At 32.6% G+C, this 17346-nt stretch overlaps 1 protein-coding gene across 1 annotated transcript in view; it reads right to left on the bottom strand.

The window, feature by feature from the left end:
- Adgrv1 (adhesion G protein-coupled receptor V1) overlaps positions 1-17346 on the bottom strand; it is a 521596-nt gene that overhangs the window by 468415 nt on the left and 35835 nt on the right. The window contains exons 17-20 of the mRNA XM_027927625.2: positions 14624-14750; positions 13827-14044; positions 12395-13138; positions 5901-6274 (exon numbers count right to left, since the gene is read on the bottom strand). Coding sequence (XP_027783426.2) covers positions 5901-6274; positions 12395-13138; positions 13827-14044; positions 14624-14750 — 1463 coding nt within the window. The remainder of the gene's footprint in view (positions 1-5900; positions 6275-12394; positions 13139-13826; positions 14045-14623; positions 14751-17346) is intronic.

The following is a 17346-nucleotide window of genomic DNA, read 5'->3' on the forward strand; positions in this document are numbered from 1 at the left end:
TTTTGCATCTGCATTTTCATACTGGCAGAATAGAAACTGAGCAAATGTCTGGTAGAAAAAGTATGGATTTAATGTCATAGACTCCTGAGGGGTGTCTTCATTCCACCACTTATCAAGCATTCTCAGTCTTTTCCTAAAGGAGGACCATAATGTTTCATGGACTCTGTGGAGATTTATTGCCCCTTAAAATACAGACATACACGCATAATAAAAAGCTACATGAAAATACTATCTCACATTATAAGGAAATAAGCATGCATATATCATTAAAAAGCAAACTGATTTCCATATATTTCAATTCTCATTACAATAACAATGGATTTTCTCCATTTCCCACCCTAAATTTTTTTGAGAATGAATATTTTGAATGAGTTAAAGTAATAAATCATTCATCTAAGTATATAAATATTCAGCTCTTCCTTTCTCGGTAAGAGGCATGAATCAAATAGATCCAAAGATTCAGGAATCTGTGAGGGTTCCTTAGCCACTTAAATTTTTCCAAGTCAGAGAATAACCATGCGGCATCCAGGCCTAAGATAAGAGATTTTTGTTTGCAAGAATCACACTACATTTTTCAGTTAGTAAAAGCATCATCAAAATCTATAATTTTTTTTAATGTTTTCAGCTTTAAAAAGGAAAAAGCAATCACTATCCTTATAAAATAAGAGTGTGTATGGACACATGCTATATATCAAAATTGTACAGAAAATTTAACAGGTTAGACTATATTCCATAAAGCAAGCTTTATAAATTTCCAACTAGAGAAGATCCTTTAAATATCAAGGGTTTGTTTAAAAAAAATCACCTAGGATGCTAGGTAAAAATCTACCTTTAATTCTTATGAACTTAAAGGGCATAATATTTGAGGTTTGCTTTTAAAACTTTTCAGATGAAAAAAGATTGGCAAAAGCCTGATAATTACTGAAGCTAGGTGATGGGCACACTGGACCAGTAATTTTCTCTTGTGTGTGTGTGTGTTTGTGTGTGTGTGTGTTTGTGTGTGTGTGTTTGTGTGTGTGTGTGTGTGTGTGTGTGTGTGTATATATATATATATATATATATATATATATATATATATATATATATATATATATGAATGAAACTTTTCATCATTCTACATTTTGCTTTTTCCCTCCCCCAACCAGGTACATTGATCCAGGAATGGGAACCTGAATCAAGGAGGTTTTCCAGTGGTATGCATTAAATATTTTCACCCAAGGTCTTTTGTAGACAACACCTCAAGAAACACCAGACTACACAATGTAATTATTAATATGAGTAAGATTAAGGCAAGGGGCTAGGGTTGTGGCTCAGTGGTAGAGCACTTTCCTAGCATATGTGGGGCACTGGGTTCCATCCTCAGCACCCCATAAAAATAAATAAATAAAATAAATATTTAAAAGGACTAAAAAAAATTAAAACCTGAAAGTATTTTCTAATATAAATATTCATCTAATTGACATTTGAATCATGCTACAAACATTTAGGCCAGTGTGTGAAATGCACAAGATCCACAGTACTCTTCGAAACCATACTCAGTAATTTCACAATAGAAACAACAGTCCTCACCACTGTTTCCTCTTTCAACTCAGGAATTTGACAAATCTTCTGATCAAGTATTAACAAAGGTAATCAAAAATACAGTTTTTAAAATGTATTTACTCGGAAAAATAAAACACAGTATTCTAAGCCATGAATTGTCCTCCTGCATTGAACAGAAGATTAGTGTTAAACAATTACAAACCCAGTTAATTTTTAATTTTCTTTCATGCTTGGGTGATGATCTGTGCTATCAGATTATATTGATAATCACTTATTTCATTCACATAACATATGGCAGGCACTTAAAAACAAACACAGTGTAAGAAAATGTAAAAGTGTAACATAACTCAGAGAAGTATTTTTAAAGGATCTCTCGTGCCTTCAGAAAATTTGAAAGGATCAGGAGGGGAAAAAAAGTGGAATTTTCAATGTCTTTGCAACAATACAATGGAAAAGAATTTATGGAAATGACAGTAGTTTTTAATTGTGAAAAACAAGCAAGTTGAAATGAGTGAAGACAATCCCATGCATAAAGTAAATCCAGTTCTCAAATATTTTCTTATAAGGACCCCTGAACAGTCATAAAATTACTGAGAACTCTAAAGGAGTTTTGCCTATACTGTTGAAGTCTGTTGATATTTATCATATGACAAATATAAAATGAACAAATTAAATATTATTTAATAACATACCTTAAATACCTATGAAAAATCCATTCTGAGCAACATCTTTATAAGTAACTATATTTAAAAACAAAACAAAACAGTGATAAGATCACACTGTTTTACATTTTTACAAGTCTCTTTCATATTGCCTTAACAAAAAACAGCTGGATTCTTATGTCTCCTTTTTGAACCAATTGTTTTTCTCTGTTATTTTACTTGAAGTATATGAAGACAGTCCTGCCCTATCTAAATACATAATTGGAAAAGGATGAAGATTTGAAGTCTTTTTCAGATGATTGTATGTTTTTATCTGCAATAGTATACCAAAATTTGACAAGAGGAAGTTCCTCAACATTTAGCTGCAATGTTCAAGCATATTTTATTACATTAAAAAACATTGGCCTACTTTGTACTCTGAATCAATTTTTTACACATGCATGATTTTATAATAATATGCAATGATTATTTGTAAAATATTGGTTTACTGAGTTATACATATCTTCTCTTTGTTGACACATTTCATCATACAAAATAATTATACTGGTTGATATCACTGTCAATCTTATCTGAAAAGTCTAAGTAATGGGAAACAGTCAAGCTCACTTTGGCAGATAAAAGTGCTACAAAATTCAAATTTTCATTTGAAAGATTGAATTTTTCTTATCATCAGCAAGAACTGTCAGTTGTTTTTCTTGTAATCAATAGCTCACTCTGCTTATTTTCATGAAAATGTCTGCCAAATACCCAAGTCTGAATAACTAAATGTCAGTCATTTTAAGTGAAACTGGTGTTCCATGAAAACAGAAGCTAGTTAAACTCATGACTCAAAATTTGTATAAGCACTTTTCATGGAGACAATTACGATGTTCTATTAATATAGCAAAAGTACTTCATTTGTACTTCTTATATCATGAAATTAGCATGTTTTAAACTATGGATGGTGAATAAATAACTGGTACAATGTGGCACTGCAACCTTGATTTGTGTAAAAGCACTAGAAGCTATGTTTTTAGTACAAAATGTCATTAAAAGGAAGAAATAAAAAAACTAAAGTATTATTTAAAAAGTTAGTTTTGACCTTGTGGACCCCCTGGAAAGGACCTCAGGAAACTCCAGGGGTCCTTGGAAATGGAATCTCTGGGTTACTTTGAGAATGACTTCAGTATGCAACCAATAAATATCATTGTTGTTTATGATGATATTGAAAATATTTAAGGATTCCTACCTCAAATCACAGAGATTAAATTTTCTATTAAATTTTTTAAGAATGAAACTGTGTAATCTTCCTGAAAGTCAACAAAAATTTTCCTATTTTAATCATCTAAATATTTCTTTCTAATGTGGACACATTCTATTTCCATTCCATTTTGTTCTTTCCAGAACTTCAGCTTGGGTACTATGGTCTATGGAGGAAACTTCTCTCTTCTGCATTGAAAGGCTTGTCTAGTCATGTTCAAAGTCAGAAGTCAACAGGAATATAGCTACATGCCTAGATAACTAAACCAATACTCACCACAATCTATCAATGAAATTTGAGAGACAAGCCAGCATTGAAATCTTAACTATAATGGCAGGTTTTAAAATTTTGTTATGTATTTTTTCCCATCAGTTTGGTTGTTCATGTAGTTTAACTTAGTCAAAATACATTTTAAATCTGAACTGCTCTGTTTTTTTCATGTTTTAATATTAAAATATATTCATAAGCTCCAACAAAGATTTATTGAGTACTTATCATGCTCCATTCTTGGTCTATAGATACAACAATAAACAATAAGACCATATTACACTCAAAGATCTTTCATTTTTGTGGTGGAGGGGGATAACCAGTAAATAAGAAGATTTTAAAATAACAGAAGGAATTTGGGAGTGTGATCAATGCTATGAAAGAAAAAATAAAACTATGGATGGATAAAGAGTTACAAGGCAGAAATAGAAATCAGTTACTTTAAATAAGATGTTCACACAGAAAATGTCTTTGGAGCTGAGGTTCCAATGACTAAACATGAAGATGTGGAACAACAGTGTTGCAAAGAGAGATCAATAATGCCCAGAGGTCAAAACTGAAGCCACACAAGTCAGACAGAAACCAAAGAAGAGAACAACATGAGGACAGATCTTGAAAGGAATCTGAGTTTGCGTGGCACCCCAATAGTTTTTATAAATTGATAAAAGCCATCGGTCTTTTTTAAAATAATGATATTAACAACTTAGAGAGAAAGATAGCAGCTTAGAATCACAAGACACAGGTATGTTCAAATTCCAGTTCTTCCCATTGTATCTGAGAACCAAAAGGGGAAATTAATATTCATTAAGCACTAGTAATCACTAAGCTACAAATCAGTCATATGACTTGATCATTTTCCACTTACTTCAACTTGGGTTATCTTCTTCTTGTGCCTGAAAATGTCAATTTCTTGTTCTTTACTATAAAGAAACTAATAATTAATATGTGCTGCACCTATAATATGGACTTTCAGAAAGGCACATAAAATTTGATATATAAAAGTTCTCTGAACATTCATATAAAGTAGTTTCACTGTTGATGAACATTTCTCTTTTAAGTTGCAGATTTGTATGATGTTTGTTCTCTCTAGTACTCTACTTATGATATAAAAAATATGACCACCATTTGAAGATCTCTTATGATATCACCAAACCACAGAGCTAAAGGGACTATGTGACATTTCAGAGAGCCAGGCATTCCCATTTAAGCTACAATGATGCCTGTGCTGTAGATGAATTTTTCAAGTCCTATACACCCCTATTTTTCTTAATCATTTCAATTTACATAGACATTCTTCTAAATGTATTAGAATCAACTTGCAAAGGGAAATGTTCTCCTGTTTCTTGGCAACATCCATAGACATTGAGCTGTTGCTGTCACACAAAACACCTGTGAAGTAGTTTCATTCACTCTCATATTACTGAATGGGAAACCAAGATGATTACTAATGTTTGAAAACATGGAAAGAACTGATAAGCACAGTAAAACTGCTAATGAATTTAGCTGGCCAAGAACGTTGGCAAGAAAAGCATCTATAGACAACACTGAAGAATGTTATAACAACTAAAGTATGCTTTGGACAAGGAAAAAACCTCAAAACTCATATTTGAATAAAATTTCATTAACAATTATATATACTAGCTTTCAATATATATTAGTTCATTTACTTATACAGTATCCAAAGCAATACCCAAAAGTAAATTATGTGTGGAATATGACTTGAATTTTCAAAATGCAGTAACTTTAAGGATAATTGCTAAGATTTACTTGCTGTCTTGTTTACTATTTTTTTCTTTTTTTTAAGTACCAGGGATTGAACTCAGGAGCACTAAACCATTGAGCCACATCCCCAAGCCCTATTTTGTATTTTATTTACAGACAGGGTCTCACTGAGTTGCTCAGTGCCTCGCCATTGCTGAGGTTGGCTCTGAACTCGCGATTCTCCTATCTCAGCCTCGGGAGCTGCTGGGATTACAGGCGTGTGCCACCAACTCATTAATTTGAATCAAACTGTGAATTTATAAGGACAGAGACTGTAATTTATATTTGTAAGCACCACCTATACCACACACTTCTGGCCCAAAAAGTAAATACTTTGGCAATCTTACCAAATAAAAGAAAGCCCAGACCCAAACAATCTCACCCATAATAAAATTTTTAATTACAAAATTTTCCAGCTCACTGCTTACCTCTGGTATACAAGCTCCTGTGAAACCAAACAAGCCATTGGCATTGTCACTCTTTTGTATGATTAATCTTGCTGTAGTATTTTCTTCAGAAATGTGAGCTCCTCCATATACAGAGACTAGTTTAAGAATGAATAACTCTTCTCCTTCCTCTTCATTGTCATCTCTTGCAGAAACAATAAATGATTTGTTAGTTTCTCCCTGTCTGAACTCCACATATCCAGAAATAGGATGTAAATCATTCTTTGAAGGCATAGCATGAAGTTCATAAATTTCTTCAAGGGTCAGTTTCCTCTCATAGGACCTTACATCCTGCATCAGACCTGTAAACCGGTCATTACCATTCATTCCTGCCCCAATTCTCAATATTCCAGGACCTGAAATGAGACAGAGGTTTAAATCTACATATCAACTGTCATGTACTAAATTGTAACTTAATTTAGAAAGCAATCCAATCTTATTGAAAAATATTTTTATATGTAAAAATTTAATATAACTGATGTACAAATTAAGGTTATGTTCTACTATGATAAACAATGAATCTATTAAGCAATAACTAGAATTTATGAAATTTTGTACTAATGAAATTAATAACTATCTTCAAATTAAATAATAGCCTTATAAGTCATTCTGTCAGTCTGTCTAAAACCATTTTAGGATTTAAAAATAAGGGGCTGGGGATGTGGCTCAAGCGGTAGCGCGCTCACCTGGCATGTGTGCGGCCCAGGTTTGATTCTCAGCTCCACATAAAAACAAAGATGTTGTGTCCGCCAAAAACTAAAAACTAAATATTAAAAAAAAAACTCTCTCTCTCTCCTCTCTTTCTCAATCTCTCTCTCTATTTAAAAAAAAGGATTTAAAAATAACTACACACATATACACATAATCATACATGTATGTTTGCTTGTGTGTATGTGTATTTGGATACACATTTCTTCATAACTTTTTATTAAATTTACTTGCCCATCTAAAAATGGAATGGTTTAGTTCACTCACAACTTTAAAACTTTAGTATTCCTATTCTTAGAGAACTTCAAAGCTTGGTGTATTAGAAACTTATCTTGAGCTAAATGAAGTAAGAATTCAGAAAAAAAAATAGTTTCCATGGGTCAAATATATTTCTTTATATAAACAACTAGTGGAATAAATACAGAAATCAAAGCATTTCTTCCCAGAAACATTATATGAGTCTTAGGGACTTTTTATAATAACATGCAGCCCAACAATGTTACTTCAATCTCAATGACAACACTTCTCAGGATTTTACCAGTTCTTGTTCGTCTCCTTATTCCTTGCCTAATAATTCAGCTAAGATAATGAATTATGTAAGGTGAGAGTTTGGCAGTGATTCTGGAAAAGAATGCACTAAATGTTTCCCATCAATAGTCTCAACGAAGGCAGTTTTACAAATTGTTAACCAGGTTGCTCCTTTAGTGAAGTCACAAGTATTATACACATTATCACAAGTATACCTACTATGGAGACCACCTTCCTTCCCAGTAAACCAGAACCACTCCTCTGAACTCCAGGCTGGTGATAAATCCTATGATGTGCTCTCTCCTCTAGAGTTATTTATCAACTTTAATTTAATGACGTAAGTTTCCCAGTCCTCATAAAACTATCTGTTGCAGCCAAGAGACTGCATAGAGTCAAGGATAAAGAAGTGATCAGCTCTTCTTTAGTTTTGTTTCTGTGATAAACTAAAACAATACTGAGTTAAAAGATTATATTCAGGTTTTGGCTCCTCTATGACTTGGCCATGTGATGCTAGTTAATTTATTTACCAATTCTGACTTGTATTTTCTTACCTATAAAATATTTAATAAATTATAGTGAAGTTAAAATTTGGTAATGTATGAAAAAAGCCATTTAAGTATAAAACACTATATAAATTTGAGGCATTCTAAATGCTTTGTTTCTATGACTACTTCTCTGGAACAAACATCATCAATATTTCTCTAATTTTAGTGTCATCTATTTAAGCTAAAATGCTAAATCATCCAAAATAAAAAAGTTATAGACTCTACAATGTCATAATGGTCCTTTCGGAATGGAGAGAACATGGTAATATTCACCTTACATTTTTTTAAAATTTATATATATTTTTTTTAACCTTTAGTTTATTTATTTATTTTTATGTGGTGCTGAGGATAGAACCCAGCACCTCGCACATGCTAGGCGAGCGCTCTATCACTGAGCCACAATCCCAGCCCTGCATCGTAATATTATTCTATGCTTTTTAAATTTTGTAAAATGCATATATATTACTTTGACAAGGAAGTAAAAATTGGTGATATATATATTTTTATAGATATAAAAATTTCAACAATACACTTAATGTTTATAATGGTGATCTTAGAATTATGGTAATGAGAATGATTGTTATTTTTTGTTTTATATGTGTACTTTTAAATTTTCCTTGATTTCTGTATTGACCGTACAATTATTTCTTTAAAAATACAAATTTTTGAAACCATCACAAACCTACCAAAATGGTTTTCTAAAGATAAAATAAGCATTGGTGAAATGGTACTTTGATACACCAAAAGTGAGAATATAAATAGGTTCAACTATTTTGGAAAACTGGTAGGTTTTATCTATTAAAACTGAATAAACACACACACACACACACACACACACACACACACACACACACACACTGATTCAGCAATTCCATCCCAGGAATAGACAGCAGAGAAAATTTCATCCAGAAAACATATATAAGAATATTCAAGAGAAATGCTGAATGTAATAGCCAAAAATTGGAAACAACACAAACAAATTTAAAATACCATGAAAAAATACTGTTCTAATTACACAATGGAATACTATAAAAACATGAGCATGAGGTATGTAAAATAGGCAAAAAATATGGATGAATCTCAAAAACAATGCTGAGCAAAATAAGTCAGACATTCAATTCTATTCACCTAAATTTTAATACAGGAAAAATCAATATTAATGCTCTTAAAAAATAGCAATCATAGGTGCGCAGGGTAGTAAGTTACTAACTAGAAAAGAACCACCAGTTACTTCTAGAATGCTCTATTTCTTGATCTGAAGGCTGGTTACACTATGTGGTTGATGAAACTAATGATATTCAAGTTTTATAATTCATCTATCTGTACTTACAATACTTATCATTTATACACTTTAATATGTTTTCCTTTAAATTAACATGTAAAAACACATAGGGTACATCTGATGTTTCAATACATATGTACAATGTGCAATGATCAGATCAAGGTAAAAGACATATCTATCACCCAGACATCATTTTTCATGTCGGGACGTGCAAAATTCTCTCTACTAGTTATTTTGAAATATTCAATTATTTGTTGTCAACTACAGTTAACCCAATGTGCTATGTAAAATTAGAAGTTATTCTACACCCCTGTACCCATTAATCAACCCTCTCTCTCCTACATCCTTCCCAGCTTCTGGTCACCACGATTCTACTTTCTTCTTCTACAAGATTAACTTTTTAACTTTCACATATAAGTAAAAACATGTGATATTTGTTTATGCACCTAATTTCCTTCTCTTAATATAATGTTCTCTATACTTCTATTCATGTTAGAATTTCATTCTTTTTGTGGCTGAATAATATTCCATTGTGTATATATATATTTTTCTCATCCATTCACCTAGAATAATTCCATACACTGTCCACTATGAATAGTGTTTCAACAAATGTCACTTCGACATATTCAGTTCAATTCCTTTGATTTGGATATATACCCAATGCAATTGCAGGTTCACATGGTAGTTCTATTTCTAGATTTCTGAGGAAAACTAGAATACTGTTTTCCACAATGGCTATACTAATCCATATTCCTACCAGCAGTGTATGAAAGATTGCCCTTCTTCACGTCCTCACCAATATTTGTTATTTTTTGTCTTTTTGATTACAGTAACCATTGTAAGTGGGTGAGATGATATCTCATTGTGGTTTTGATTTGCATTTCCCTGATAATTTGTGATATTAAACATTTTTTTCATGTAATCTATTTTGAGAAATGTCTGTTCAAGTAATTTGACTAATTTTTAATTTGATTATTTGGAGGGTTTTGCTGTAGAGTTGTCTGAGTTCCTTATATACTACAGAAACTAATCCCTTACTGGATAAATATTTTATTTTTTGCAGATATTTTCTCCCATCCCATAGTTTCCCTTCTCTTATGTTGAATTTTATTGAATGCTTTGGCTGTATTGATTGAGATGACCATATGGTTTTTAATCCTTCATTTTGTTTCTGTTTGATATTGATCAATTTGCATATCTTGAAACATCTTTAATTCCTAGCAATAAATCCTATTTGATTGTGTGTATGATTTTTTTTAGGTGCTACTGGATTCAATTTTGCTAGTATTTTTTTGAGGATTTTTGTACCTCCATTCATCAGGGATATTGACCTGTGCTTTTCTTGTTGCGTATATTCTTGTTGGTTTTGTGTCATGACAATGCTGACCTCAAAAATGAGCTCTGGAGCATTCCCCCTTTCACTTCTTTGGACTAGCTTGAGAAGTATTGACATTATTTCTTATTTAAAAGTTTGGTAAACTTCAGCACTAATGCCATTTGGTCTGGTCTTTTCTTTTTGGAAGACTTTCTATTACAGATTCAATCTTGTTAATTGTTGTTGGTCTGTTCACATTTTCTGTGATCTCTTGGTTAGATTTTAGTAGGTTATATGTGTACATAAATTAATCCACTTCTAGGTTTCCAGGTTTTTGCATATAGTAGTTCATAATAGTTCCTAATAATTATTTGTATTTCCCTAGTATCAGATGAAATGTCTCCTTTTTCATCTCTGATTTTATTTATTTAGACTCCCAAAGACCAATGGTGCGTCAGTGGGGGTGAGCCTCTGCTTTTCTGGGCCACAGTGATCTAAAAGTCTGAGAAGAGGAAGAGGCTATTCAACTGCTTCTTGAGGCAATGGAGGATGGATAGGGATGCTCAGTTGCTTCTTGGGTGCCTCAATGGGCCAAGCTACTCAGGAAAGGTTGCTTGGCTGCTTCTTGGGGTTGTGGGTGGATACATGGGGCTTCTGTGTGCTGAGGTACTCAGGCACTTTAGTATATTTTGTAATATATGTTATATTTCATTGATAACTTCAAAAAAAATAAATACATATGTGGTTTTAATTTTTTCTTTCCAAGTGACACATTCAAAAATAGTATAAGTTCTTTGCAGGAAGCCAAACAAAGGAAAGAAATACCAGTATTCACAATCCCCAATCTTTTTCATTTTTGTTCTACCACCATTACTTTCACTAAAGGAATCAAGGTTAATAGATGAAAGTGTGAAAATACATTTTCATCTGTTAACCTTAATAAAATAGAATCAAATCATAAAACGGAGTGAATTGGTGATATAATAGATAAAACCAACATTTGTGTGTATACATACACACAATCAGAAAGTGAATAATTTAATGCCATAGAATATTTCTAAGCACAGTCCTTGGGCAGAAATTGGTAGATGTGTACATGATGTTTGTTTTTTTCTATATTATTTATTCTGGAAAAACTGCAGAAGTTAACACCTAATGGTGGAGATTCAGAGGGAAAATACAACACTATAGCCACTTAATCTCTGTTCTATCTTCTCATTTAATATAAAATAGAATCAAATTATACAATGGAGTGAATTGGTGACATAATAGATAAAACCAGCATTTGTGTGTATACATACACACAGATGAATTACTCATGGAAACAGTATGTGGTTTGTCTTAAAGCCAACAAAAATGATCTCTTCAAAACACTCCACAGAATTCACTAATTTATCTCCTGATACTATAAATACTGTAATTATTTTAATGTGATTTTTCTCCTGATTCCTTTTTACCTTATGCCTACCCACATCTACTTCCAACTACACTGAATCAGTAGCAGATCCCCAGGTACAATACTCTGCTTCATATGTCTACAGTTTTGCTATTCTTCTGCCTGAAAAATTATTCTCTACTACTCACGAGAGGAATAAATGATCTCCTTTAGAGTTTTTTCAATAAATGATCCTTCTTTAGAGTTTTTTCATTCTTTCTAAATTTATTACAGTAATCTGTCTATACCTCTTCTAAAGCCTATTTATGAGCAAAGACTATTTGATGCATCTCTGAAACATTTAGTGCAGAATTTATCATGGTCTTGATAGGCACATCATTTTGTTCAAAGAAAATAAGGCAATACAAAAACAGTTTTTAAATATCTGCAAGACTAGTATGGCAATATGTAAAAACGTGGATGTGTAACCGATGTGATTCTACAATCTGTATACGGGGTAAAAATGGGAGTTCATAACCCACCTGAATCAAATGTATGAAATATGATATGTCAAGAGCTTTGTAATGTTTTGAACACCGATAATTAAAAAAATTAAAAATAAAAAAATAAATATCTGCAAGCTTTTTTTAAAAAAATCAAAATTTAGTTGAAGATTTTAGAACCTAGAAATTTCAAAGTCCTAGTTGCAAAGATGACACTCACCATCACTAATGGCTTCCCCTTTCAGACTCTTGACTCCTCTTGGCATTGCATTTCCATCCAAGTAGAATTCAATTATACCATCGTCCACGATAATTAGAAGATGAAGCCAAACACCTTCTTCTAAATATTTCTTGACTGTTGTCTTGGCGATGTATGTAGCATTGGATCCCAAAGTTTTATAATGAAGGGAAAATGTCACATGGGACTCATTTGTTTGAATTTTCACCCCATAGTAGATGCTTCCATTACCATTATCCTTTGCTAGAACAAATCCATTTGTATTGGCATTAGGCATTACCCAAGCTGAAAATGTGAAGTTGGCAATCGTGTTATTCCTAGAGGGGTGATATTTTGCATTAACAGTCCCAAATGCACCTTCCAGTCCACTGAAATACAAAGCATCTGTTCCAGTATGGTGACGCCGCATGTGTGGTTGTAAATGCACAGTGCTGGGGAAAATTCCAACCAGTACAAAATCTATCATTGGGGGCAGACCAGACATGAACTCACTGGACACAATTTCCCAGCCTACTCGTACATCACCAAAGACACCTTGTTGCCTCAAAATGGTGAAGTTGGTAACATAAGACATGTCATCTTCTGAGAGCACATCTTCTGCCACTTCTCTCTCTAAGCACTCTGAATCCAAGATGAAAATTCCAAAAGGGTCATCATTGAATGGAATCATTACTGTCACCTGAAGGTTGGTTTCTGCAAGTTGGCCTCCAGGACCTGGGGACCCACCTGTAATAAGAAAATTTGTAATGAATGAAAAACCAATTGAAGTACTTTCCAGTTTAACATATAAAAAATTGTAGCATATGAACTTCTAGTTAAATAATTTATGCATCCTCAATGAGCAATAGTATCACCATGTAGCTTTCATCACACTTTTGGGGACATATCAAATAACACTGATTCATCACAATTTTATAATCAGTCAACCCTGAACAAAAGCTATAAACTGGAGATGTTAAATTCCTATGCTTAAAACCAGAAGTGACAGGAAAGCAAATCGTTTGAATTATGGCAAAGCTTTAAAACACTATGAATTTGTACTTCCTAACTTCCTTTAATGTTTTAGGATAAATACAACATTTGATGTAGAAAAAGTCTATTCACAAGTTTCATGGTGAAGGTAAGCCTCTATCTATAAAACTGAACCCAAGTAAGACCATAAAATGAGACTAAAAGCAACACTTTGGGGCTGGGGGTTTACATTGGTAGAGTCTGTGCTTAGCAAACACAAGGCCCTGGATCTACCCCCAGCGTAAAAAATAAATAAATAAAAATAGATAATAATTCTAACAAGAAGGGTACTTTGATATTTAAAATCAGAAAATCAAGATAGACACACTTCTTTCATCAATTGGATTTAAGTTATAAAATATAAAATTTTGTTGGAAAAATAAGAGATGGAAAAACACAGCACCTGTAATGTTTATGAGCTTTAGAATATAAAATTCATTGAATTCGGGAATTTTATCTGGAAAAGCATGGAGAATTATTAGTTTTGCTCCTTCTCCATCCATGAAATTAACAGTTCCTGAAGTTTCATAGAATTCTTGTCCATGTTGCAGAACAGAATCATTCTGGAACAGCTGCCAAGCCACAGTCACATTACCAAAATGTCCTCGGTGCCTCAAAATCCTACATAATAAATTGAATAAAATTAGTTTTTATGAATGCATAGGAAATATAACTCTAGTGGGAGCAGTCAATGCTATCTCCTTAAGTGACCTAGCCAACCAAGAGAAGATGAAATAGAACTTTCAATACACAGAAATGTCAGCTGAAAAGTCTTCAAAGCAGAAACTTGAATACAAATTCTAAGGTCAAGTGGAAAATATTTTAATGATAACTAATGATTTTTTTTTCAAAACAAAAGTACAGAATAAGAGCAGTCAGTGTGTCATTTTAGAAATGTTTCTGACGATTTGGATAATTTGTATTTTTCAATCTTGACAAATGATGGAACTGGAGTGAGGAGAGTGAGCAGAACAATTTCTGCTTACCAGCTGCAGTGTTTTTGTTTCCATTGATTCTTGTTTAGACAAATGGCAACAGCATAAACAGAGTTCATCACTCATTGAGACTGAAACTTTAAAATTATTCAATTTTTGATCATTTTTTTTATTTTTGAAGGATTAACAAGTATTTCAAATTTTCAGTACTCAACAATTTTTTCATTCTACCCAATTTTTAATTTCCTCATCCAAACAGGCTTACCAAAATGCATTAGTCTTTCCTTCTTCCACTGCTTTGTCTATAGGCTCCAGAGAAAAAATACCATTTGGGTCATCATTAGCTTCAATTATGACTGTAGCTATTCCATACTGATATACTACTGTATCACCTAAATTAAAAATGGAAAAGTCAAAGCAATAAAAAAGTAGGTAGCTTGCTATTTTAATATTTTTAAATTAAGAAATAGTTTTATAATTAAAATCAAATTTTATGCAAGAATTTCCTCAGTGAAGGTCACACAATAAGTGTAAAATATTGCTCTATTTCTCCAAAGATGTTTATGTGTGTGTGTGTGTGTGTATATATATATATATATATATATATATACACACACACACAATACATACATATATATCTGCATGTTTATGTACATTGTGTACAGAGATAACTAGTTTATTGTGAAATAGTTCCTTTTATCCACTGAGAATACATTTAGTTACAGAGGAACTAATTTACTTAAAAACAAACAATACATTTCTTCCAATAAATACATTGCTACAATAGCTTAATTAAAAATAAAAGTTTTTTTCTAATTTCACATTTTTTAGGACGATTCATTTATTGCACAAAAATAATGAAGGATTATTTTTGTGCATTAAAATGCTCCTGTCCATGTTTATTGGAATCATCGGCTCAAGCATTTATCTTAGGTCTCTTCCTTCAAACAGCAGAGTCTGACCTGGTCATACATAGAAATAAGCAATTCCAGTGGTGTCAAATCAAATTCCTTTCTTCTCCACACTACCCATATGTTTGGTCTCTTCATCTTACTTCCCTGAAGTCCCCACCACTTTACTTTTGCTCCAAGGGCACTCCATGTGAACAAAAGTCCTGCCCAACTTCACTCTCCTGACTAACTCTTACCACTCTTGAGGACCTGCTTCAAGCAGCAGCTTTTCTGGAATCCTACCTTGACTCCCCAGGCTAAATGCCTCTCCACTGTGTTCCCACAGTACTTTGCTCTCTGTTGATCTATCACAACAACTGTCACACTACACTAGTGTCCACACACACACACATACATAAAGACACCCATAAATCCATTGTAAGTCCCTTGGGCAAATGATTCCTATTAAATTCTATACCTAGAAGAACAGATACTCAGTCACTGGTGTTCAGAGTTATTTATTACAGAACTGATACACATAAAACTCTTATTATTAGAAGAGGACAAAACCTCTGACTTTGTCATGGAAACAAATTTCCAAGTTTGCTAAATTATACATAGAAAACTAACACATCGGGAAAAAAATCATATAAATATATGATTGTAATCAATGTCAATCAACAATTAGCCAATGGAAAGAAAATATACATTTTAAATTGTGTAGAAAATGCTAAAAACAAAAATAAAAAAACAAAGAGCATATCATAAAATCTAATAAAAATAAATAAAAAATGATAAAAAACGAATTTTAGCAGGATTCTCCTATCATGTACAATTATAATGCAATATGTCATAGGCGGTGCTTAAAGCTCATTCTGTTCCTTTATAAGATGAACCAATAATATTTAACAGGGGCTTTAAGGGTAGCCACAGCTTTTTATCCATTTAGGACATGTACTATGAGCAATAGTTCTTAGGCATAAACACCTACGGTCAGCACTAGGTCATGCAGCGTGATGTTTGTTCAGCCCTCCCACCACAGGCCCAAAGGCTCATCAGGTTTGGATGCCATATCAGAGAAAAGAAAAGGAAGACAGAACTAAGAAAAAAAATGCATGAATACATAAATTCTTGTCATTCAAATCTTCATATCTAAAGTAATTACATCCCTATATGCCACCATGTTTGGAAAAGTGTCAGAGGCAAATACAGGGAGAAGCATGTAATTCTTCCTATGAAGAATTCCTATGGTAATGTAATGCCACCTCAGACTGGCAACACCCGTACTTCAGGCCAGTAACCCAGTCACTTCTGTGTGCACTTGTATGTGCACTTGTGCTTGCACGCTCTCCCTCTTTTTCTCTCTCTCTCCACACTACCCACCTAACTCTCTCAAAGTCAAAATTCTTCCCCAATAACATAGTTTACAAAATTCACTGAAACTCTTTGAGGAGTCATTTTCCATTCTCTTTATAAGAAATTCAGGATACTTTAATCTACTATTTAATCAATAGTGAAATTTTGTTTCTGATAATATTTTAATTAATTTTAAATCCAAAAATGTTTGAAATACAAAAATTTCACCAGAATTATGCCAAGTAGTTAATAAGTTATTGTTAATAAATATTAATAAATGTCATCCAGAGCTTATTTCTAGAGCAAATGGTTGTAGGATGAATGATCTCATTCCTTCATAACTGTTGTGTTCTTCCCATTAAAAATTTCTGGTTTTCCACTTTTACTTCAACAAGATTATTTTATCTATAGCAATTTCGTTCATTTTAATATTGGGAAAATAATTGGACTTACCAAATTTTTTTGGTCTATGTAAGTCTGTTTTTTGCAGTTGTGAGATTTCTTTTGTGGTCATTATTGTACAAAGTCATTTTTTTCCTTAAAGATGATAGATTTTAGTTTCCACTTTTTTGGGGTATTCTTAGTTAAATCATGTGAAAAAATGAGAAACAAAAAGACAAAAGGAGAAAGAGGGGAAAGAGGAAGAGAGTCAGCAACGAAGAAAGTCAAGAGACAGGAAGATGGAGAGAAATAGCAAAAAGAAATATCAGGAGATCTTTCATTTTCTCTGCTTCTTTAAATA

The sequence above is a fragment of the Marmota flaviventris genome, chromosome 5 (genome assembly GCF_047511675.1).
Source record: "Marmota flaviventris isolate mMarFla1 chromosome 5, mMarFla1.hap1, whole genome shotgun sequence".
In the NCBI taxonomy this organism is placed as follows: domain Eukaryota; kingdom Metazoa; phylum Chordata; class Mammalia; order Rodentia; family Sciuridae; genus Marmota; species Marmota flaviventris.